General features: G+C 38.0%; 1 protein-coding gene across 1 annotated transcript; it reads left to right on the top strand.

Moving 5' to 3' along the window:
- Nucleotides 1–950: 950 nt before the first annotated feature.
- LOC115212773 (BUB3-interacting and GLEBS motif-containing protein ZNF207) lies at nucleotides 951–23,655 on the top strand. The gene is made up of 9 exons (XM_029781451.2): nucleotides 951–1,323; nucleotides 9,669–9,795; nucleotides 10,648–10,780; nucleotides 12,136–12,354; nucleotides 13,524–13,551; nucleotides 13,850–14,006; nucleotides 16,159–16,380; nucleotides 18,469–18,559; nucleotides 22,026–23,655. Exons 1-9 carry the CDS (start codon nucleotides 1,283–1,285, stop codon nucleotides 22,163–22,165), a joined length of 1,158 nt encoding a protein of 385 aa, XP_029637311.1. The 5' UTR covers nucleotides 951–1,282; the 3' UTR covers nucleotides 22,166–23,655.
- Nucleotides 23,656–25,353: the final 1,698 nt, after the last annotated feature.

Genomic DNA, 25,353 nt, shown 5'->3' with positions numbered 1-25,353 from the left:
AAGGAAAATCAAAACTGAAAAATTACGTTAAAAGTAGCAGGAATTTTCCCCGCAACTTCTCACTCCCATTTTCGCTTCCTTTCGTCTTTTCTCCTTTTTTCCCCCTTTTAAATCGTAATCAGTGATGTTTAAAACATAGAAATTGTGTCTTTGGCACATTATATAATTTAAAACTATTCTATAGGAACGCTATATATATATATATATATATATATATATATAGATAGATAGACAGAGAGAGAGAGAGAGATACATTGATACATACATACACACACACATACACACGGACGTAAAAGGGTGAAGGCCGTGACACACATTGTTTCCCACAAGAGAATAATATGTTCAACACAAAACCTGAAGTAATACAATTTATGTCTAAGTAAAGTTTAGACCTTAGTAATTTTATGTCTTGTAATCGTTAAATTTTAGCTTCAATTAAATAACAATGTCTAATCAATTAAGTGCACATACACACACAGTTATGCGGATATAACTGGGTTATATAGCTTTAATTACATAAGCCTGCTATAGGGTAGACGGTGCGCTGGCAGAATCGTTAGCACGCCGGACGAAAGACTGAGCTATATTTCTTCCATCTCTACGTCCTGAGTTCAAATCTGGCTGTCGTCGATTTTTGCCTTTTATCCTTTCAGGGTCGATAAAAATAAGTACCAGGTGAACAATGAGGTCGACGTAATTGACTAGCACCTCCCCCCCAAATTTCAGGGATTATCTCATTAACAGAAAGAATTATTCTTTGACTTTAATTATATAACTCTTTCTCCTATTAAAGATGTCTGCTGAGAGAGGAAGAGAGAGAGATAAGATAGAAGGAGAGATGTAAGAGAGAGGGAGACAAAAGAGAAAGACAGGGGGTAGATAGGAGATTAAGAGGAGAGAACCGCGACGGCGCGGTTACGTGAGCGGAAGTATGGAACTCTCCTGTCATTATCGTCATCCGGGTTATTTCAGAAGCCATCTTAGGTTTCTTCACCCCAGAAAACGCAGCTGAAAAAAATTTGGTGTAAAACTTTCGTTATTTTATTTGATTTGATTTAAATAACCAACAACAACATTATAAAGTTGTGGTTTTTCTCTTTAGACAACACTACTTCAACAGTGGCCCTCAATTGTGCTCGCTTTTGTCTATTAATTACCCTTCTCCCCAGACGTCCGTCTCCCCCTCTTCATCCAACATTCACATCAACCGTTTCAGTTTTATTGTCTTTTTCAATATCAACCAGGAAATAACTTCAAAAGTCTCTAAAAATTATTAATAATAATGGGTCGGAAAAAGAAGAAGCAGTTGAAACCTTGGTGCTGGTATCCTTTCATATTTTATATTTTATTTTTTTTTTCCTGTTTATCATTTTCTGTTGAAATGTTTTAATATAAAAAGACTTTGTTGTGTTTAATATTGTGATTCTTACTGCTCTCTCCCTTATTTATTTCATTTTACTTTATTATTTTGCAAAATTTATTTTTCATATACGATATTTGATGATTTTATAATTCCTTAAGTATTCCCTTGTATTTTTTCACAGCCTTTTTCTACAAAATCTTCGCGCCTTCACTATAAAACGGGTATTTTTGCTATCTATTGCCAGTGTGTGTATAAATATATAATAGAATTACAAAATAAAAAAAAAAACATGGTCGGTCATTTGTGAAGTCTCCTTAAAACCATTTTATTATTAAGGGTTTCTCTTTTTTTAATTACCTTTGTTTCCAATTTTTGGATCAGATCATTAATTTATTCCTTTGTTATTTAACTAATACTACAATAATGCTTTCTTTACATCTACACTAAATGGTGTGTGTGTGTATGTATATATATATATAAATATATATATATATACATGCATACACACAAACACAATTGTGGAAAACGCATATTAGCCATTCAAAAGCACATTGTTTTAACTTCCCTTTTAACAGTGTTTGGTGGCAAAATGTTCATTGCGCCAATTAGGACCTTGTCACCGACATGGTTTCACTTGGCTATTTTTCAATGGTTGTGTGTCTTCCATTCTAATTGTTTTGGTTTCAATGCATGGCCTCAAATCAAATCCATGGCCTGCCAACTATACCTCTGAAATACAGATGCGCAAGCGTGGCTGTGTAGAAAGAAGTTTGCTTTTCAAGCTCATGATTCTGAGTTCGATCCCACTGCATTACACCTTAGACAAATGTGTTCTATTATAGCTTCGGACTGATCAAAACCTCGAGTGAATTTGGTAGGGCGTGCTCTTTCTAACGGAAGAATACCAGTAGACGTAAATTGAAAACCCCTCGTGTGTCCTGTAGCTGCTTGACAACCGGTGTTGGTGTATTTACGTCCCCGTAACTTGGCAGTTAGACGAAAGAGTTTGATAGAATAAGTACTGGGGTCGATTCTCTCGACTAAATTCTTTCAAAGCGGTGCCCCAGCATGGCTGCAGTCTAGTGACTGAAACATATATATATACAGGGTGATTCAAAAGTCACCATACATAGGAAAAATGTATTTTTTAAATAAGAAACAGTTAAATAAAAAAACAACAACTTTCTTATAAAAAAATAAATTCTTCTGTATGGCAACTTTTTAATTACCCTGTGTGTGTGTGTGTATATATATATATATATATATGTATATATATATATATATATATATATGTATATATGAGAGAGAGTTATGGTATATTCTGTTAAGAACATAGAGTACAGTGTAAAGTTCGTTCTCCTCCAGTTGTGTGTGTGTATATACATATATACAGGGGAGGCTTGTATGTATGGGCGACTGCTGGTCTTCCATAAACAACCTTGCACGGATTTGTGCTTCGGAGTAACTTTCCAGGTGCAATCCTATGGTTATTCATGACCGAAGGGGGGTCACCCTTTATATATATATATATATATATATACGCAAACTTGAACAATTATTTTTAGATAACATAACGTGCTTCACCGTTTCTTTCATAAAATATATTATAACCATTCTAGTCCCTTCCCTCAACCTATGTCGTCAGTATTAATGTAATAATACAAACCACGAGATAATATCTGAACTTCTAATTGTGTAAAATCCCTCCCTTCCTTTCTCATAACTTTCGGGCGGTCCCTCTCCCTGTCATCTTTTCCCGTTTCGGATATCATGACTTCAATCTAGACCATTATTTATATGACTAACTTCTCATTTAGTGATTCCTACAAGAAGTATCGCTATTCCTGTGCAACTGTATTTTCTATAAAACTTTGGTAGTTCTGATTATCTTTTGTTATGGTTTGAAAAATCTCTGTCAAAACGGAGAAAATCCATCTTATGTAGATGACCTATTCCAGACCTCTGCCGCGGGAAGAAGTGGCCATTTTTTTCTTTTCTTTCTTTTTTTTTTTTTAACGTAAAGAAGCGACTTGATTAATGCAAGGAACGCCCACTTGGTTGTTAATTGCTCAGAGTTAAAGAGGAAGCTAATTAGGTGTTTTAGTTTTTGACATTGTTTATTTTTCTTCGTCAGAGGCCACTTCCGGCTGACAGTAGGCGTGGCTGTGTGGTAAGAAGTTTGCTTCCAATCACATGGTTTCAGGTTCAGTCCCACTGCGTGGCACCTTACGGAAGTGTCTTCTATAGTCTCAGGCCGACCAGAGCCTTGTGTGTGGATATGGTAGACGGAAATAGAAAGAAGCCCGTCGTATTTATATGTGTGTGTCCTTGTGTCTGTCCACTATCGTAGCTTGACAACCGGTATTGGTGTGTTCACATCCCCGTAACTTAGCGGCTCCACTGTTCATTCATTTTTGATTGCTGGCAGCAACCACTTTATTTACTAAGTTGTCCATGCCCTTGAAAATAGGCATGAACATCACACAGTCTTATTCTCCTGTCTTATAAATTCGTTGTTTTGTAGCTGTGTTGGCAGAAATGGTAAAGCAGTGCATGAAATACCTCTGTTCTGAGGTAAAATCTTACCAAAATGGATCTGGTTTCCCTCTTTTCATCAGTAAAATAAGGATAAAACGCATTAATAGCAATACAAAGCCAACTGACAAAAATGTACATTCCAAAGAATTATCTCAATTGTCTTTTACTTACTTCAGTTATAAGACTACGGTCATGCTGGGGCACCTCTTGACGAATTTAAGTTGAACGAATCAACCCCAGGACTTCATTTTTTTTCTTTTAAGCCTGCCACTTATTCTATCAATGTGTTTTGCTGAACTGCTAAGTTATGGAGATGTAAAGCACAAACACACTGGTTGTCAAGTAATGGTGACATAATTGTATATACGATGGGATTCTTTCAGTTTCCATCTACCGAATCCACTGATAAGGCTTTGGTTGGCCTGAGGCTGTAGTAGAAGTCTCTTGCCTAAGGTGACCTGGAATGGAGCTGAACCTGGAACCATGTGGTCAAGAAGCAAACTTCTTGCCATGTCAGCACCTATGTTTAATAATATTAATTAATGGCTCAGTTAAGAACTTCGCTCCCCCACCCCCCATTATGGTTTCAGGTTCATTCCTTTATTCCCACTGAATGACACTGAACTAAAAGAAGCATGTTTTGTGTGTGTTTGTGTCTCCTTGTCTTAACATTGCATGATAGTTGTAAATGAGTGTCACTGTCATACAAGCAGTGTCATTCACTTTCAGTCTTTCATGTAAACATGTCTGGACATGGGTGAGGGTTGGAGACAGGAAGGGCATCCAGCCATAGAAGATCAATCCCCTCCATCAGATCCATAAAAGCACAGAAAAGTAGACATGAATGAGATGACAATGAAATGCTTAAATTTTAACTGACATCCCACTCTCTGATTTACTCCTTCAATGTAGTGACCTCATTTTATGGAATAATTACCATATATTAGATTGGACTTGATCCAATTTTGGCCTGCAAAATTTAGCTCTTACACTATCAAAATAAATACTAAAGTCAGTGGTTTGATTGGACATCAAGTGATTAGGGAACATGTCTGCTGAACTTCACTGACTGTTTACCCAGAGCACTGCATTTAGCAGAAATGGAATGTTACCAGTCATGGGTTTCGTTTCAATGTCCTTAAGGAAATTGAGAACTACCCAGGATTTGTTTTTGCTTTTTAAGGATCTCTTGTAGATATGAAAGTGTTCTGTACTCCTTACAATCCACGTAAAACTAATTCCTTCTGACTGTTGGGATAGAAATGGTAGGGGTCATAAAATTATAAGTATGAAGACTTTGTAAATATTGACAGCATGTATGACTGGAAAAGAAATGCAAGACTTTGGAGTTAGGTGTTCCACTTCCAGGTCCCAATTTGAAATTTCCAATTGATTATTTGATGTAAGTGTACTAGATAAATGACCTCAATCTGCCTGCTTTGTTGTATGTAAAATTAGCTTTCACTTGCGCATTAGCAGCAGTGGGAGGAGGAAACAATTGGATAACTATAGGTGGGTGAAGAACAACCTTGAAACCAATGGACTGGACCTGCAGAGATGACAATAATAAGATATAAATATTTATCATTTGCCATTGATTTTCAATATCAATTAATATTAAGGTAAAATTGATGCAGAACAGCTAAAGAAAAATCTTAGGATTGTTTATGTATTTTAACAATATCCGGCTAGATAATTCTGTGTAATGTTTTAAAACAGATTCATGTTGAAACTTGATTCATCTGTGTTTACTACACTGTGTGTGTGTGTGGTTTCTGTATGCTGTGCAAGCTGACTTTCTCTTCATGTTTACTATGGTAGGGATATATAATGCATAAATATATATAATATATTTATGATCATCATTTAATGTCTACATTCTATGCTGGCATGGGTTGAATTGTTTGATAGGATCTTGTGAGCTGCAAGGCTGTGTAGGGCTCTAATGTCAGTTTCAGCATGGTTTCTGTGGATGCCCTTCCTAATGCCAACCACTTGTACTGGGTGTTTTTTACATGCTCCTAGCACTAGTAACATTGTGTGACGGAAGAAGAGCAGTGAGAAGAAAAAGTTTCCACTCCTAAATAGGGAATATTTGAGAGGCTGAAGTAAAGTAGAGGGACAAGTGTGTGGCTGTAGAAGAGGTATATGGCTTACCCCTATTATATATAGATGTGGGTGGTAGTGAGGGAGAGCCAGAGCAAGAAGGTGAACTTAAGAGAGGGTGTGGGCAGTAGGTCTTGAGAGGGCAGGAGAGCATTGGTGCTTTCATAGTGTGAAGGGTAGTAGTAACAGAGGGTGATGGAATTGATTGTAATGAGTGATGAACCGGGGTCAAGGTTCAGTCGAGGGAAGTATCAGTATGGAGAGGTGTAAGATGGGAGATATACTAGTAGTTCAGAGAGGAGAATAGATCAGAAAGTAACACCACCACCCCATGATGTGCAAGGTGTTGGAGCAGTGGAAGGGGGAGATACAGAGATATAGTAAGTGGGGTGTGATGGTAGAGGTGAGGGGGTGTTGAGAATGGAGTATGGTAAAGGGGAGAGAGAGATGAAGAGCTATTGAGATAACAGGAGGTGATTGGTGGAAATGGAAGCAATTCTAGGGAGAGGAGGGATAAAGGTAACCATTAGGAAATGGAATGAAATATGTCCCCCAGCCTTAGTAGTACCATAAATAGGGAGTAAAAGGTGTTAGGGGATGAGACTTGGGAGGATGCTCAATAGGGCAGAGGGAGGGAGAAGAGGGCACTGCTCATCCATAGAACTTATTCTGTGAGTGATGGGTCTTCTCGGGCACAATAAATCACCAATTATCTTAATCTCATCCAAAAAGCTCAGCATCTTGAGATCAGGCTTCAGTACTTCATCTCATGTCTTCCTGTGTGTCTCTCTCTCACTTCCATGAATTCCATCCACTTAAAGCAATCAGCACTTCTTTATGCAACTGTTCTCATCTAGTGATCCCTTGACTGTCGCAGGTATTACATTCCAAAACCCCCCACAGAAATAATTAAAATCTGAAAAAATATCAATACCTATCGGCTGCAGAAACCTGTGATATACTGAGAAATACGCAATATAAATTTACATGTATTAGCCAGAAAAATCTGATGTGCTGAATGCGTGATAGGTGAGCTGCAATATGGCGAGGGATTACTGTAAATGCATCACATGCCCATATCAGCAGTCTTCTTTCTTGCACATTACATCTGACACCTCTTATAATTTTCTCTCAATACATTAGCACTTTATCATATGTGCACATGCACTGGACGTACTTGTGTGTGTGTGTGTGTGTGTTAAACTTCAATGTATCTTGCATTTAGTCTCATGAGGTCAGAGCTTATCCAAGTTTTGGTGTTGCTTCAATGACACAAAGTACCAGGGACAACAGTCCATCACACACAGTTTAATTACTTCCAACGTGTCACTGGTACTTGGTTTTAGACTAGACTAGAACAATGTGAAATGAAGTGTGCTTTCCAGAGAGAAAATATGTCATCTGGTTTAGAAATGTCTCATGAACATAACAACCCAGACTGTTGGACCGCACCTAGTTTTCATTTGAATATGAATGAAAGTAGACTAGTTTGTTTGTGTATACTCATGCACACACACACACACACACACACGTATATTGCATAAAGAATGAATGTCCTTGAAATTTACTTTTAATATTTTTAACAAAATAAAATCTGCTCTCAGAAACTGGAGCCTCTGGTGTGTGTGTCTCGTCTTCTGTTTTTAATTATTTGAAATATTCCTTAAAGGAAGGAGCTAATTTTTAACAAAGTTACAAAGTCCTATTGTTGGAATGTAGATGACAAAACAATTTCAAATTGTTGAGAAATATCTTGCATATTTTCACTGCTGACAGATTGTACTGTCCAAGTTGGCTGGTTGATTTCTTTTCTTGCAAACCTTAGCCTATCCAGATTGTCATTCACAAAACCAAGTCTGGCTGGTGGCACAGGAAAAGCTCCTTTTGGGTGTTGGGCCTAACAGAGGCAATGACCAAGACCTTTGGCATTATGTTATGCTTGAGAAGAAGACCCATCAAGCCAAGTAAAATTTCAGTTGTGGCATGTAAAAGCACCCATTACACTCTCAGTGGTTGGCATTAGGAAGGGAACCCTGCCAAGCCAGACTGGAGTCTGGTGCTGCCTTCCTGCTTGCCAGCCCTGGTCAAACCATCCAGCATGGACAATGGATGTTGAATGATGATGATGATGGTGATAATGTGAATTTAGAAGCTGGAGGTTTCAAAGTAGTTGTCCATTGTTATCTTCTTTCTCTTTGATTTCTGAAGAGATATTCACATCAGTAGGATAGTAGATCCCCCTCCACACACCTTAGTCAAATGAATTGACCCCAGTAATTTTTTTAAGCCTAGTACTTTTTCTCTCAGTCTCTTGCTGAACTGCTCAGTTATGGGGACATAGACACACCAACACCAGTTAAGTGGTGGGGGACAATCACACACAGATATATATGACCAGCTTCTTTCAGTTTCTGTCTACCAAATCCACTCAAGGCTTAGGTCTGCCCATGGCTAAATAGAAGACACTATCCCAGTGTGGCACGCAGTGAAACTGAACCTAGGGCTATGTGATTGGGAAGCAGGTTTCTTACCATGCAGCCACGTATATCCAGCGTGTCATGTTTGCATCATCTGTCTGTATTTGTGGCACAGGGATAAAAGCGTAGTTCACCTACCTGTCATAAATCAATCCTTTCCCGTCGGGATATATCCTTGGGTGTGGGGTCCTACCCACCTAATGCCAAATTCCCTCAGCTTATGCAGCTACTACATCCATTCCAAGTGAGAATCCCAAAGCAAATGAAGTCCATGATAGCAGTCCTGTTTGCATCACCTCCTTTGCTCCTGTTCCTTCCAGTAAGACCCTTTGGTCATTCACATGACATCACTGACCCTGTACATTTTGCCCTAGCCCCACTGTATGTATGAATTTTTCCTGTAATTGAAAAGAAGTTAGAAAAGATTGAGAGTGAATTGTATATTTGGGAGGTTTAGGATGGAGGTCCATGATTGCTACAACCCATGGTGCATCAAGTATGAGTGTGTGCATGTATATATATATATATATATGTGTGTGTGTGTGTGTTTTTATACATAGTGTTGGTGCCATGTACAAAGCACTCAGTCTCCTCTGTAAAGTGGTTAGTGTTGGGAAGGCCATCCAGCTGTAGAAACCCTGCCAGAACAGTGAGGTCCCTGTCAAATCATCCAACCTATCCCAGCATGGAAAATGGATATTAAATGATGATCATCACACACATACATTTAGCACAACATGGTACACTTGTTTCATTTGCTATGGTGGTAAACGCCATCAGATGTTGCAATAGAAACAGCAGATAGAATTCTCAATTGCTCGCACTGAATGAAAGGGCTTTTTTTGGCGACCTTAGCCAAAACCTTTGACTTCACTTGGCCAGTAGAACTGCTACTTTATTATTTCTTTACAATTCATATATGCTTGTTTTTTTTTTTTTATATTTTGCTGAGTGGTGAGCTGACAGAGCCATTAGCGTACCAGGCAAAATGCTTAGTGGCATTTTGTCTGTCTGAGTTTGACTTTGCCTTTCATTGTTTTGGGGTTGATAAAATAAGTACCAGTTGGACATGGGGGCGGGGGTTTGATGTAATCAACCTTGTTCCCTCTCCACCAATGCTGGCCTTGTGTCAAAATTTGAAACCAATATTATTTTGCCAAGTTGTTTCCTTAAATCTAACTCAGGTACTGCAATAGAGAATTTGATGATGAAAAGATTCTCATCCAACATCAAAAAGCAAAGCACTTCAAATGCCATATATGTCACAAGAAACTTTACACAGGGCCTGGCTTATCGATACATTGTATGCAAGTAAGTGATTGCTTTCAATTAATATTAATTTCTCCTTTTCAATTATTTGCTATTTGAATTGCCATTTGAGATTTAGTCTTATTGAATGTCCTCCAGGGGCCAGACCTATTGATTATTATATCTGTTGGATTTTACCAGTGCCCTTAAATCCGTATAGAGTATGGTAGACTTGATAAGCTTGATTTGCAGCAGCATGCTCTGCTTTTAACATCATATCTACCCTCCCCGTTGTTTGCTAACACACAAACACCATACAAGACTGTTTCAATATTGATTATTGATTTCATGTTCAATAATTTCTTGAGTCGTGTCACAGTGACATAGAAACATCTCCTGTTGATTATTGGTTGGCACAGTTGTGCAGCACTTGTGTCTTGTAGCCGAGTTTGATTTAGTCAATAGCTTAGAAAGGGATGATCTTTATCAAACTAATCTGCAGCTTTATTTCTAATCATTAGAAATGTCTAGTAAATAATAATTTATATAGAATTTAAATTCTATAGCAGAAGAGAAATTTACCATGTCCATTTTTGAATTTCTTTTTAAAATTATATAAAGTTTTGTAAAGATTAATTTAAGTTAGAATGAAGAAATACATAGGTGCAGACATGGCTGTGTGGTAAGAAGCTTGCTTCCCAACCATGTGATTCCAGGCTCAATCCCACTGCATGGCACTTGGGCCAACCAAAGCCTTGTGAGTGTATTTGGTAGATGGAAACAGAATGGAAAGTGAGAGTTCCATGAGATATTCTTTTGAAATTTCTCTGATACTAGTTTCTTCATTTCAACTTTTTTGTCATCAGCTTGTCCTTAAATAAAATGCTAAATATTTACAAAAAACCTTTTTTCTAGGTTCATAAGGAAAAAGTTGATAAAGTTCCCAATGCATTACCTGGTCGGAATAACATAGAAATAGAAATCTATGGAATGGAAGGAATTCCGGAAGAAGATATGAAAGAACATGAAAAACACAAACTTGGAAAAGGTACCTCACCACAGTTTTTTTCTTTTCTCATTATTCTTAATGTATTCAATACTAGTTATGAGATAATCCACTTTTAGATAATTGATATCTTTCCAGTATTTCTAATATTGCTAATATAAAGTGATGTTTTGTTTGTCAGAATGTTTTACAATTGAGTCCTGTCAATACAAATGGAATCTATAGAATAGCGTTGTTCCTCAGCCACCAAATATTTTAGCTCTTCTCTACCACCATTCACCTCTCACTCTTCTCGAGCACAATGCCTCTCTCTTATGCATCATTGTTTTCTGCTGTTTTACACCCCACCCTCACCCCATGTCTCATTGGACATTCCCCCCATCTCTTATCCACCATTCCCTTCATCCATCCCCTTAACATTTGTATTTTATTATGTAAAGAGTCAGAAAAAATGCATTTCGTCCAACACGAGAATAATTCTGTCAGCTCCACTGCCCTGACAATCTAGGAGGCAGTAAAAGCAGTTTTGAGAACCCCAATTTCACATATTATAGTGCAGTGGTTCCCAACCTTTTCACTAATGTGTGTGTGGTTGCCTACCTTTAACGGTAACATTGATTTCAAACTTTGGCACAATGCCAGCAATTTCGGGGCTTAGGAGGTAAACTGATTGCATCAACCCAGTATTCAACTGGTATTTATTTTACCGACCCCCCTCCCCCCAAAAGGATGAAAGGCAAAGTCAATCTTGGTGGAATTTGAACTCAGAACATAAAGGCAGATGAAATGCCACAAAGCATTATGTCCAGCATGAGAACAATCCTGGCTGCTCCCACCGCTTATCTTTGGCTGGAATATTGTTGGGGTTCTTAGTGCTGATATGATTTGATGCAAAGATGAAATCTGGTTGACTGTCTGCTCACTGGTCTGGCATTCAGATCTTTGGAAAGGGCCTTTTCATACTGAATTGAGAGAGACCCCTTTATCCTATATTTTGCTCAGTTTGTCTCTTCCTGTTTGAGTATAGTTCTTAGACTCTTACTGTAAGAGACTCTCCGATTATTCTTCAAAGATATTCTTCATTTCTTTCCAGTCATTCTTTCCTTTTTCTGTTTCTAATGATATACACACTTCCTTGAGGCCCCAATAAATTTTGGAAATAAGGAATTTTTAGAGATTTAGTAATATAGATGCTCGCTTTTGAGAGTGTTTGGAACATACTTTTGTATTTCTAATTCTTAAAGTTATGCTGGAAAATTAAAATTTAGATCTAAATACTTTCACATTGTCCATTTTAAATCCTAAGACATTAGTGTCCTTGGGTGATAAAATTAGTGTCCTTGGGTGTTAAAATTCTTTTTTTTTATTAAATGATTTTCTTTTCTTCCGTATGCTAGGAGATAATCGGCAGCCGCAAGCAGACAGTGATGAAGACAGCAACAGTTGTCCCGCTAACAACACTTACTTCAATGGAGGTCAGGTACCAGTTGCTGCAATGCCACCTTTTGTTCCTCCAGGGGCTCCTAGTATGCCTCCTCTTCCTCCAGGACCGGGACCAGCTGGGCCATTAGGGCCAATAGGACCTATCGGTCCAATGGCGCCAATGCCTCCTGTTGGTAAGTTTCTTCCATTCAAATGTACATGTTTCATTCTGCTGAGAATTCTTCAAGGTGATGCTTCAACTTGGCCACAATCTAATGACTGAAACAATATATATATATATATATATATATATTCTTTCAGTCATTTCACTGCAGCCATGCTGGAGCACCATCTTCAGTGAAACAAATCTACTCCAAGACTTACTCTTTGTAAGCCGAGTACTTATTGTATCGGCCTCTTTTGCCAACCACTAAGTTATGTGGATGTAAACACACCAAGATTGGTTGTCAAGCGATGGCTGGGAGGCACAAACATACACACACACACACACACACACACATATATATATCCCGTTCTGTCTGTGTGTGTGTGTCTTCTAGGATCTCAGGCATCCTTCCCTTCATTGTGCCAACATTGATGATAGCGTCCCTGGGTTTAAGTACTTGGGAGTGGTTGCGGTAAGTTAGTTGTGAGAATTTTGTCGTCACCTGAAACGAAGATCTGCGAAAATGCTTACCAGCTTGCATAGACCTCATCCAACATCCTAAGCAAGAGCCAACAAGTGGATATGAGAATAGGGTGGTTACATAGAGCAGCTTAAGTATTATGTGTGTAAATATTCAACTGTATGACACACATCAGGGCTCTTGTATGAGGACTATAAAGAGGGGGAATAAGGGTATGCTCAAAATATATGTATTCACATAAACAGCACACGTATGAATCACCAGGTGAAAATGTTACGAGTTAAAATGGTGGGGAAGGGTGAGTGGGTGTAATGCATATGCAAAAACGGACATTGAGCAGCCCTTGTGTAAGGCTAAGCTTATGCATAGTGTAGCTAGTTCGGGCACAGAAGGAAAGCTGTAGTATTTAATAATTATTATTCTTATTAAAATACTAAATTAATATACATGTACCTTTTTTAATTGATAAATTTATCTCCTAAGCATTTTTGCAACAGGAATGGGAGTCTGGCTGAAACTGAAATGAAATGAAAATTAGGTGTGGCCTTAGCAAGTAGATAGTGAAAGAAATGAGGGAATCCTAGATTGATTGACTAATTCACATATGGATGATAATAACAAAAACTTAGCTAAAAAACAAATCCTACAACTGGTTGATTAGGATTGACTTGAGGTTAAACAACAGTTTTTATTATTATTTTTCTCTTTTTTTGCAGGCCCTATGGGACCAATATCACAAATAGGGTAAGTCTTAATTTCATCTCTGCTTTATTCATACCAATAATTACTTATAACAATTGTAAAACATCTTGTGATGTCTCAATATTTCCAATGTCCATTCCAACTAAATATATAAACCAATAAAGGAATTATAAAGAATGGTAAATACACTTTTAAGGTAAGTGATTAGGTTTTAAAGAAGGAAAAAAATAAATAAAGATGTTTAATGTGTCAGTTTTGAAATTTGTCTCTCATAAAATCATTTTTATAAAATATTTTTAAAGAATTCTTTATTCAATTTTGTTGTATTCCTTCTTTGCAGAATGCATCCAAACAATGGTCCTGGTATTCCCACAATGGCTGTTCCTCCACGTGGAATAATGCCTCAAGTGTCAAGACCTCCAATTTCCTCACAGTCTATAACTTCAACACAGAATGCACCAGCAAAACCTCTTTTCCCCGCTGCAGCAGCTGGACAGGTAAGCTAGGGCTTCCTATCAACTATTGAAAAATATTGATACCTCAGGACTTGGAGCATTTTTAACTTGTCACTCTCAGTATCATCATCATCATCATTGGTTTTTCATATGTCAAATGGACTCTCCATGTTGACCTGCTACTTCTCAGCATTGAGAGATCATAGCTTTTGTTGTAATGTGATTAGAATGTCTCAGGAAAGAACCACAAAATGGATTAAGCTAAGCCAACCAGTAGAAAACGTAAGGGTGGAGATGAAGAATGAGATGGCTGAGTATCTCTAGTTTCAGTTGGTTAAGTTTGGAAACCCAGCTGGAAAGTGAAATAGTAGTTGTTTCTGATAAGACCCTATGGAGGGAGATTCCTGAAATGGTGGGCAGAGAGAATGGATGGAGAAGTTTGTAGTATGGTCACCTTGTCTATACCTAGGGTCTGCTTCTTAAGTCATCCTTTGCTCTGTGCTCTGGACTAGTCTTGTTGATACACTGGCAGGTTTCTGATTGAATTTATCATCATCATTTAGCATGTTTTCTATGCCAACAATGGTTGATAGGTTCCACAGGATCCTTCAAGCTTCACTGTCAACTTTGCCATGATTTCTATGGCTGAATGCCTTTCCTAACACCAACCAGTTCACAGAATGCCTTGGCAGCTTTATTTAATTTATTTTTCCATCGCACTAGCGCTAGTGAGGGTACTGAGTAACTTGCAAAACAAAACCCGTTGAATGAGGGAAGTGGCTTTGTAGCAGGGGATGAGAGCTTAAAGTATGATGGAGGGACAAGCCCATAGGTCTTGCTGTAGTGGAGATATGTAGCTGCCCCAGCAGGAAAGGGAGAAAGCATGTTGGTGTGCTGTCAGGATACAAGAAGGTGAATAGTAATAGAAAAGGGACAGGGAATCAAGGATTGCTGTGTGGATAGGTTTGGGTGATTGTGAAAGAAGAGTAACAAATGGTTAGAAGGGGTGGGGGTGATCAGTAATGAATCTCGGTTTAAGGGTGGTAGGTAAAGGACAATAGGATGTGAGTCAGAGAGTAGAAGATGATAGGTGGCAGTACATAAATGGGGGAAGTGGAGAGTAACTAATAAAAATGTAGAGAAATGGCGAAATGATGTGAAGTGTTGGTGAGAGAGAAACTGCATAATTTTGTTACTTAACATCAGGTTGACCTTGGGAAAACCTCTATATTAACCACTTGACCTATTAGAAAAAGGAACCTAAATATCTCATCTTAAAAAATGGATGAAGACAAGAATGGTCACAGCTAAAGAAGGCCAGTCAGTTAAAGATTCATTACAGAAAACCATAACGGTTGAACATCAAAAAGCATTAAAAGAATTAATTTGGCAGTTTTCAAGTTGTCATCAGTGGTTTCATTGTGTACACAGAAACAAATAGGGAACTGGCTTCAGAAATTTCATCATTATTATTAAACATCCATGTTCTCTGTTTATCTGTGATGAACAGCCAGTTCCATTGTAGCTACAATGTCCCCTGTTCCCTCAAAATTAGTTTTGTTCCACCTTCTCCAGAAGCCCGTCTTGTCATCCATGTTGTATTAGATCCTGCACTAATCCCTAAAGCCATTCCTTCTTCTGCTGGAACATTCATTCTCTGGGCTTCCCTTAGGGTTGCACTGTACCAAATGAGTATAAGTATTTTGTAAAGGGAAATGTCCAAATCAAGTTATTGAACTGTTATTGATTGGATAGGGAACGTTATTCTATATTTCCTGAGTTTGTTTATATGTAAACAACAAGATCAATAATGCTGATCCATTGAGATCCATAGAGAAGCGGTCAGTACAAATCCTCTTTTTATTGATACATAAACAATATGAAACGTTTGTTTTTTTATCTGGTACCAGAATATAAAACAGATATAAAGAAAGACAATGGAAAATAGTTGGGGGATCAAATGTGAGGGTGCTAGGATCAGCAGATTAAGACAAGAAGGGATGTCAATCAGTAGCAATGGAGAAGTTAAGGACCATAATGATATAGTTATAAAGCACCACTGTAGTATCTTTTTTCTTTTTTTTATGCTACTATAGATTGAACCTGTCTCCTCAACAGTATCTGTTGTAACTTGTCTGTCTGTTGTATTTGATGCTAAATATTGATCAATGTTTTCAATTTTGTTTTTAACCAGACACAGACTAGCACATCGCGACCAGTTGGACCAGATTTCAAACCCACCACAGCTATAAGCCAAGCTATGGCACAGATAAAACCAACATTTCCTTCAGCAGCTGCTGTCACAACATCAATCTCCCCCAGTGCCACAATATCAGGAGCACCTATTATCCGTAAACCAGAATCGGCGTCAGGGTTAACGTCAAAGTTGATGCATCCGGATGAAGACATATCACTGGTGAGTTTATATGTGGGTTTGTGGCATCGGATGGCTGGCTCTCTTCCATCTTTTCACTTCTTAATAGCGACCATCTTGGAGTCTTGTCTCTACATTTCTTTTTAGGTCTCAAGTCATCCTCCTCCATAGATTCCTTCTCTTCCACTTGCCTCATCTCACACACACACATATAAAATGTATGCCTACGTACGCATGTTGTGTGTATAAAAATATCCTTTCCCTTATTAAATTCCTGTCTTTTATTTTTGCTATATTTTGAATTATTTAAATTTCCTTTCCCCCTTTCAAATAACTGTTATAGGATTTAAAAACAAAACTTGATTTAAGAAAAAAAACATTAAAAGTGAAAATGTAAAATTGATTTTGCTCTTCTTCTCAAAGTATTATTGGTGTACAGTTTTGTGATGGTAAAGTTCTTGACTGAATCAAGTCTTTGAACTAGTTTTTGTTACTATTTGGAACGTTTGTTTCACTAAAATGAGTTCACAGCTGAAACCTACACCAGTGTCGCATAACCAGCCCCAGCCCACTCAAAAGTACCTTAGATTGTAGGGCGACATGCTGTGCTTGAGGAGACCTATTGAGTCAAGTTCATCAAAATCAAGTGGAAATTGTATTTGTGATCCCTGTGCCGTTCCGTGCTGGTGGCATGTAAAAAACACCAACTGTGGTTGTTACCAGTCTCCTCTGGCACGTAAAAAGCACCCACTACACTCTCAGAGTGGTTTGGCATTAGGAAGGGCATCTAGCTGTAGAAACACTACCAGATTAGACTGGAGCCTGGTACAGCCTCCTGGCTTCCCAGATCCCAGTTGAACCGTCCAACCCATGCCAGCATGGAAAACGGATGTTGATGATAAACTGATTAAGACTATTGTAAAACAATGCAACTTTCACAACAGAATATTATCTCCCTAACTTGAGGCTTCAAGCTGATAAGCAGTGTTCTTTATGAGGGGAAGTTCAAGGTCAGCTTATCTCACTAAGCTTTATTCACTGGAAGTGTTGAAACTTGTATATTAAGTGTTCCCATTTACTTAGCAACAATCAGTTGATTAATTTTGTGCTATTTCTAAGGAAATAATTCAACTCAGCTAGTGAGACTTTTGAGTATATTCTTTTTTATTCTAGGCACAAGGGCCCGAAGTTTCTGGGGTGGGGGTCAGTCAATTAGATCGACCTCAGTACGCAACTGGTACTTAATTTATTGACCCCGAAAGGATGAAAGGCAAAGTCAACCTCAGCGGAATTTGAACTCAGAATGTAAAGATGGACGAAATACTGCTAAGCATTTTGCCCAGCATGCTAACATTTCTGCCAGCTCACTGCCTTGTGAGGCTTGAGTATATTGCCTGCAGACATGGCTCTGCAATGCAACCAAGATAATGCCAACTAAATCTTTAACTGGCACCATCTTGTTTTCTGGGGAGTGAAATGTGTGATGTGATTTTTTATTCATGGTAAAAAAAAAACCCAGCCCATCACTCATGTCATTTATGCCTTTGGGGGTGGGGGAACCTGGCTGATTGTCAGTTTTATTTGCTGCTTGCTTTTAAATCTGGAGTTTGATGTTTGTGTACTTAGATGCTGTCAGTATTGGGCACTGTGGCCCAGCAGTGATAAGATTTTTTGATCTTTAGTTAGAAGTATTTCAACTTTCTTCAGCTAATTCCTTGTGATTTTATGCCATTGACCGTTTTCCGTTCTTGTATTTTTAAAGTGGCAAATTTGAATTTCAAAGTCTGTTAACATCATAAATGTAGATATATTTACCTGCCTGATGCTGTCCTCCTAGATTTAAAAATAAATGTTACAGATTCTAGATAATGTTGATTTGAAAATTCCTACTAATGTCCTAGAGCTCAGCAAATGGTTGAGGTGGCCATCTTTCTCCATTGAAGAATCACTTGATCAGTAAGTGAATGATGCACTACATTTTTCTTTGTTTTTAATTTCCCCAAAAAAACTAAAGTCGTCTTGCTGTAATTTTCTGTCATTGAAGAATGTCTGTAACAATCTATTAGATATCAAAGAACTACCATGTTTGTTTTAATGTCTACATGTGATGTATTATTATTGCTTTTATAGGAAGAAAGACGTGCCAGTCTCCCTAAGTATAAAAAAGCCACTCAGTCGCCTCGGCCTGTACAAGGTATGATGACATCTGGAATGCTGTCTGGTCAGTAAATATTTTCTCTTTTAAACCCTCTTCTTATATTCTTGTGTTCCTCATACCAAACAGAGCAGCAAATATGAATGAATGCATAAATATGTACAACTGCATTTCTTATATTCCACAATAAATGCTTGTTTATAAAACCATTGGTTTTACATCCATTCTCTCTTCTGGCATGGGTTTGATGGGTCATCACAGTCCAAATCAGTTCTTATTCAGTTTCTGCCCTCCAAGACGACTGGGGAGGTGCGGTAGGGGGGGGGCATTTCTCACTTGTGTTTTTTTTTTCTACATAGTTTCTACAGCTCAGTACTTTTCCTAAACCCCAACCACTTTACAAAATGGATTGGAAGCATTTGATTGTGGCATTAGTGCTAAACAAAAGAGAGCTGACCATTGCATGTTGTCTCTTTTTGTTCAAGAAGGCAGTGTAAGCAACAGAATAGGCAGAAGATGAATCAGGGCAGGAGAGAAGAGAAGAATTGAGAGAGTATGTTGGAAGAAACAGTAATTGGAGTGACAGGACGGGAGGAAATAATCAATGCTAGGTGAAGTAAGGAAGGAAACAGTTAAGCAATGGGGAAGAGAGAGAAGAGATGGCTAAGGGCAGCTATAAGTTAGTAAGAGAAGCAAGTGGTGGTTCTAGAAATTGGTTGATGTGTGTGTGTGTTGACCATGAGTGACCTGAAATGGTAGCTAATAATATAGAAGGGTAATGCTTACTGTTAAGGTGTGAGAGGCTAACCCTCAGAATCCTTTGTCTTTGTGAAGTGTAACTTCTTGTGAACTGCCTTTAATGCTTTGTTTCTTGTTGTCCTCAATCTCCATCTTTCACAGGGTCCCTCCACTTGGAGCATTCACTACTTTCTTGCACATCACATGCCTCTACCAGTTCAGTTCTTGCACACTAAATTTGATTCCTTTTGTATCTGGTTTCTCTTTACCCTCATTTGTACTCCATCATCCACACGCTAACATTAGACATCCATCAGTGTGTGCTCACTTCATTTCTAATCTTTGCAAATGCTCTGCATCCAAGGCCCATGTGTTGCTACCATGCAGCATTATACATAAACATTAAATGATTTGCCCCTAATTCTGAGGGAGCAATTCTTTATTGCTATCAGAGGTGATAATACATTCTTACACAAACACTTAGAACACTTGCACCTACGGTTAATTTATTTATGTCCCATCTGTTATTAATCTTTATTCCTCCTATGCATCCATGCAGAATTTCTGTCTCCTCCTTTTCTTGCATATCAAACCCAGTACCAGTTTCTGATGGCACCAGAACCCTGTCTTTTTTCGTATTTAATAAAATTTACTATTTGCTATGTTTGAGGTTTCTCTATTCTAGTCTTCTTTACGTATCTGAAATTTCTTCTGTAAATCTACATTAGATTTAATTCTCAGAACTAAATCATAGTTCCCATGCCATGGACTAACAGTCTTAAACTCCTGTTATATCTTGGAAGACTACAATGGACAAAAAGGGCTGAGGACCAGGCCCAAATAGACCCCCACCTACACTCTAAACTTGTCACTGTTCACATAGCTAACACTGACCTTGCTGCCGATACCTGTGTATATAGTTTGTACAAGAAATTTGTCTGGGTTTCCTTAACATTCATCACATAATAAATCATGGAACTATCAAAACCTTTCTCCTGGTCAGTATATGCAAGTTACAACAGCTTACTTTTAGCTAAAAATATAACAAACAAGATGAGGACAAATATCCATCAAATGTAAATAATTTAAATAATGTAAATAATAAGCTTTTACATGGTTGCTTTTCTTTTGCTAGAAAAGATAGCCACATCTCTCTGAACTACTACAACTTGAAATAAAGGAATGTATACTTGAGATAATGTTGTCTTAAATACTCCTGGATAGATGAAATAGTCATGGCTGGACTGTTTTTGGTGACAGATCTCAGTGGAAGTTCACTTGTGATTGAACATACCATTTCTTCTGTCTTCTTTGAGTTCTGTAAAAGGTGTTGTAATTTTAAACCTGTTATACATCATTGATCACAATGTGCTTTGCATCGTTTTTAGCTTTGAAAGAACCCTAACCCTGTTGGCTACAGGAACAGGCCAACATCCGTTCCCCCTAATCAGAAGGCTAGTCCGTCACAGAGTGACCCATTTATAGCTGAGTGGCCCAAAGCAACGTAAAGTATTTTGCTTAAGTACGCAATGCACCACCCAATCTGGAAATTGAACCCATGGTCTGGCAATCCTGAGTGCAACACCCTAACCATTAGGCCACATGTATTGCTATAATGTGTTACAAATCAAAAAAAATATCTAAATTTTTCAGGTTCACTGGTATTACAAAAAGTTTCAGCTTTGAGTGGAATAATAGCCGGCACGAGTAGCTTGCTTGGTAGTTTCATTGTCATCATTTAACATCTGTTTTCCATGCTGGCATGGGTTGGACAGTTTGAGGTTTGGGGAGCCAGCGGCTGCACCAGGCTCCAGTCTGATCTGGCAAGGTTTCTACTGCTGGATGCTCTTCTAATGCAAACCACTCCAAGAGTGTAGTGGGTGCTTCTTACATGCCACCAGTACAGGAGCCAGTCAGGCATGCCTGGCATCAATCACATTCAGATAGTGCTTTTTACATGCCACCAGCATGGGGCTAGTCAGTGGGTACTGGCATCAGCCATGTTCAGATGGTGCTTTTTATGTGCCACCAGCATGGGAGCCAGTCGGGAGCACTACAAATGGTGGCTGTATTGTAGAAGTGGAGTAAGTTATATTTGATGTGTTCAGTATTTTACTGTTTGCAAGTGACTGACCCTTCAGCATTCTGATTACTCTGTCAAATGTAATCCTTATTTATTCACATTGTTTCGAATTAATTTTGCATCATCTCATAGCCTTGAGATTTTGACAATGTGATTGTTTTTAGAATGACATTGTTGGGTAGGTGTGAGAGGCTGGATCTGGCCAGTTTGAACATAAAATAGGTAGAATATTTGGTCTGGGTACGGTCAGTTTAAATGCTAAAAGGTTAAAGAATGTTACAAATCACCATCATCATAGTTCAGCACCTGCCTTCCATGCTGGCATGGGTGGGATGGTTTGACAGGAGCCAATCAGGCAGAAGCTTGCACTAGACTTTTGTGACTGTATTGGCAGGGTTTTTACAGCTGGATGACCTTCCTAACATCAACCACTCAGCAGAGTGGACTTAGTGGTTTTTACAGGACACAAGCACATGTGAGATCAGTTTTGGCAAGGCTTTTTTACAGCTGGATGCCCTTCCAAATGCCAACCACTTTACAATGTGAACTGGATGCATTTTAAATGGCAAATGGATCCCAGAAATAGAAAACTAACATTGCATTTACTTTAATTCTGACTTTGTGTAAAATGATTTCCTTTAGCATTTTAATTTTAGTTTTTTTCTTTTTTCTTTCTTTGTCACTTATTGTAAAACCTTTTGACAATTTCAGGCCCAATTCTCACTCGAATGCCAGCCACTGTGCCACCAGCGATGGGCATCCGTGCTCCTTACAACCCATATCCACGTGGTGTCATAATGAATCAACCAGCAACGACAACACAATCACCGCAACAAGCAGGGAGGTTCTAAATGTTATGTTAGAGCTGTTTATTTTCTTTTCTTCTTCTTTTTTTCTTCTTCTTCTCTTCTACTTCTCCCTTTTTATTGCCACCAACTTAGAGTGTCCACCTCATTGGTGAGTGTCATAATGGGAATCACTAAATTCTCTAGCAGTGACAGTCTGATTGGTAATTACAGCAGTAATTGGTAAGCTCGTCAATACTATTATTATTATTATTCTTTAGCTTGAGCTTGCTGCTGCTACTGCTGTTCTTGCTGGTTAGCTCCAGTCTTCAGCTGCCAATCTGTTATTCCTCCTGCTCCCTTGCCCTCGTTCTTATTTCACAATCATTTTCTGACTGTTCACTCCTTGAGAGAAAAAAACAAAACAAAGCAAGCAAATGTATATTTTTCCTTTTTTTTTTTTTTTGTTAAATACCTCTCCATTAAACAAACTTTATCTCTTTTCCTTACAAAAATGTCTATTTTTTAAGAAACCTGCCTATTAGGAGTTTTCAGTAGATCATAAGCCTAATTAACCTGATGGGTATTGTTATGTACAGTTTATGCAGGTGAGGGGATAGAAGAAGACTTTAGCCCAGCTACTTACCATCCAACACTTGAATTCAAGGTAAGCGTCATTGTTTAGTCTCTTCAGACTTCCCTCATGTCCTTTTCTTTGTCTACAGCCACTTTTTTTTCCTATCTCCATCACTAGTACAACCATAGCTGCTCTCCGCTCTTAAATTATTGAGTTACTCATCTGCAAAGTTCTACCTTATTCCATCTTTCTGATTTCTCCTAGCAGTGAGGAGAATGTTGTTTTCTTTGGATTAGCGGAATCACGTTAATAATTCCTTATTTTACTGGAGAAGTAATACAATTCAAAGATTTCAAACTGTTTAATTTTATTGATTAGAAAACTTGATTAGCAATTTTTTTTTTCCATTCACAAAATGTTTTCTGACCTCAGGAACTTGTGGCTAACCTTCTGATTATGTTCAAGAAACTCTGAAATAAAACTCTTGTGTCAAATGTGTGTAATAATAATAATAATAATAATAATAATTATAATAATCTCAAGCAATTCAGACCTGCATTTGCTACCCATGGCAACACAACTGTCAAAGATATGGCATACAAAATCCATTCTATTTATTGGATAAAATGAATGTTGTGTAAATGGTGTTCGAAGAAATAGACGTCTATAACATTAAACCCTGAACATTTTTATTCCTGACACCATTAGTTCATTTGGTTGGGGGTAGGGTGGGCGATGGGGGGTAAGGTTGAAACGTGATCCTAAATAGGGTGGGGATGGGAGTGGGAGGAATGTTTATTTCATCAGACATTGAACACTGCTGGAATCTGGTAAGTGTGTGATTTATGAACATATTCTCAACCCCTCCCCCTGCCCTGCTGTCCCCTGAGCCCCCCCTACCTATTTAATGTATAGCTCATTGTGTATACTTGGGGTATTTTTCATTTCTAATAAATCACTCTAAGGAACAAGTTTTCAATATGTGTACTGTTATGATTTCTACCTTTCAATTTCCATGTTTGTTTGTTTTTAAATATTTTTTTTTTTTAAACAATTTCTTGTTTTATCTCATTTCCAAATAAAGAATGGTAGAAGGAATCCTTTCTAGAATTTTCTAGATGTATCACCTTTTTCTACCATTTTGTAATTTTGAAAGAAAACTTGTTAATTTTATGTATAAATGCATATATCTCGCAACTGTTAATTTGTCTGAATAGAAAGGCTGGTAGCTTTCAAATATTTTTTATGACTTCCAAGACTTTCAGTTCGGAGAGAGAACTAATATTCATAGAATTAGTGTTGGTTTTGGATTTCTCAAGAGTAACTGATGAAAGAGAAGTCATGGGCAGAAATGAAGGTGGTGGGGAAGAAAGATTTGATAAAGAAATTAGTGTAGAATAATCTAAAAATGTGGCACAAAGATGAAGCAATTTAAAAGTCTGCAGTTAGCAGAATCCAAAAAACAGAAGCTGTCAAAACAGCAGTATTTATATGACAGCAGGCATGTAACTTGACAAAGATAAGTGGTTGGTGGAAAGGATTGTTCAAGGAACATCAGGGGTTGTACAGATGATGGGAGGAAGTGATGAACTTACACCTTAAGATCAACAGCTGTTTCAAGTTAGTGTGTGTGTGTATATACATACACTAATTGGCTGAAAGATGGAAGTCACTGTCAATGATATTCTTGTATAAGAATGATAAAATTGTTTTTATTATAACTGAACATAAAAAGCAAAAGTAATTATAGAATATCTCTCATTTACACAAGTTTGCTCTCTTATTAGTCTTGAGCAAAGTGGGGGTGGTCAAGCTAGGGCACTGACATCAAACTGCTCCTACTGAGGACTTGAACCTGTAACTGTCATATTAAGTCTGATGCTCTAATGAGCTATGTGTGGGGTGGCACAGATTGAGATACAGGAACTCATTAACTATTAAATTAATTGTAGTTATTAAATTAATGCATTTATATTTACACATGTGAAGTCATATGGCCTTGTCATTAGAGACATTGCATTCACGATCTGGTGATTGTGGGTTCAATCTGTTGTCCAGGTAGCCGGTTGTGCTCCTGCACAAAACCCTTCATTTCACATTGCTCTGTCCACTCAGCTGTAGAAATGAGTCGCCCTGGAATGGATGAAACCCCCCCACCCAATTGTGGGGGAATGTTGACCTCTGCTAGTCAACAGTGGCATTTTTTGAAACACATTGTGACTAGTGGTGTATGGGAATGTCCGATAGCCTGATCAATCATATGATATACCCACATGCTACTACCCATTAGGTTGAAAATGTATTCAGTCATTCTCTTTCAAAATGAAGAAAAATTCTAAAACTAACACATTTATATGTAATATTCCAGTCTTTTGAAGTCTTTCCTAATGTTATATATGCTTGATTTGCAGATTTAACATTTTCAAATTTATCTGAAACTTGATTTTTTTTTTCTTCTTCTTCTCTTTATAAAAGGCTGAAATAAAAAAAAAAATATTTTCTGCCTGTTCATGGTTTCAGTTTTGAGTTTGGGTACATTGGGTGGGAGAGAGAGAGAGAGAGCTTGCTTGTGACCTGGCTTTGGACTCCAAAGAAATTCTACAGGCAAGTCAGTCACCACGTCACAGTAAGACTGCTCTGTGTATGGTTCTGCGGCTTACTGTTGGGCTAGCTACAA

This window comes from Octopus sinensis, linkage group LG6, assembly GCF_006345805.1.
Source record: "Octopus sinensis linkage group LG6, ASM634580v1, whole genome shotgun sequence".
Lineage (NCBI taxonomy): Eukaryota > Metazoa > Mollusca > Cephalopoda > Octopoda > Octopodidae > Octopus > Octopus sinensis.
The sequence above is the reverse complement of the archived record's forward strand: the minus strand, read 5'-3'. Positions and strand labels throughout refer to the sequence as shown.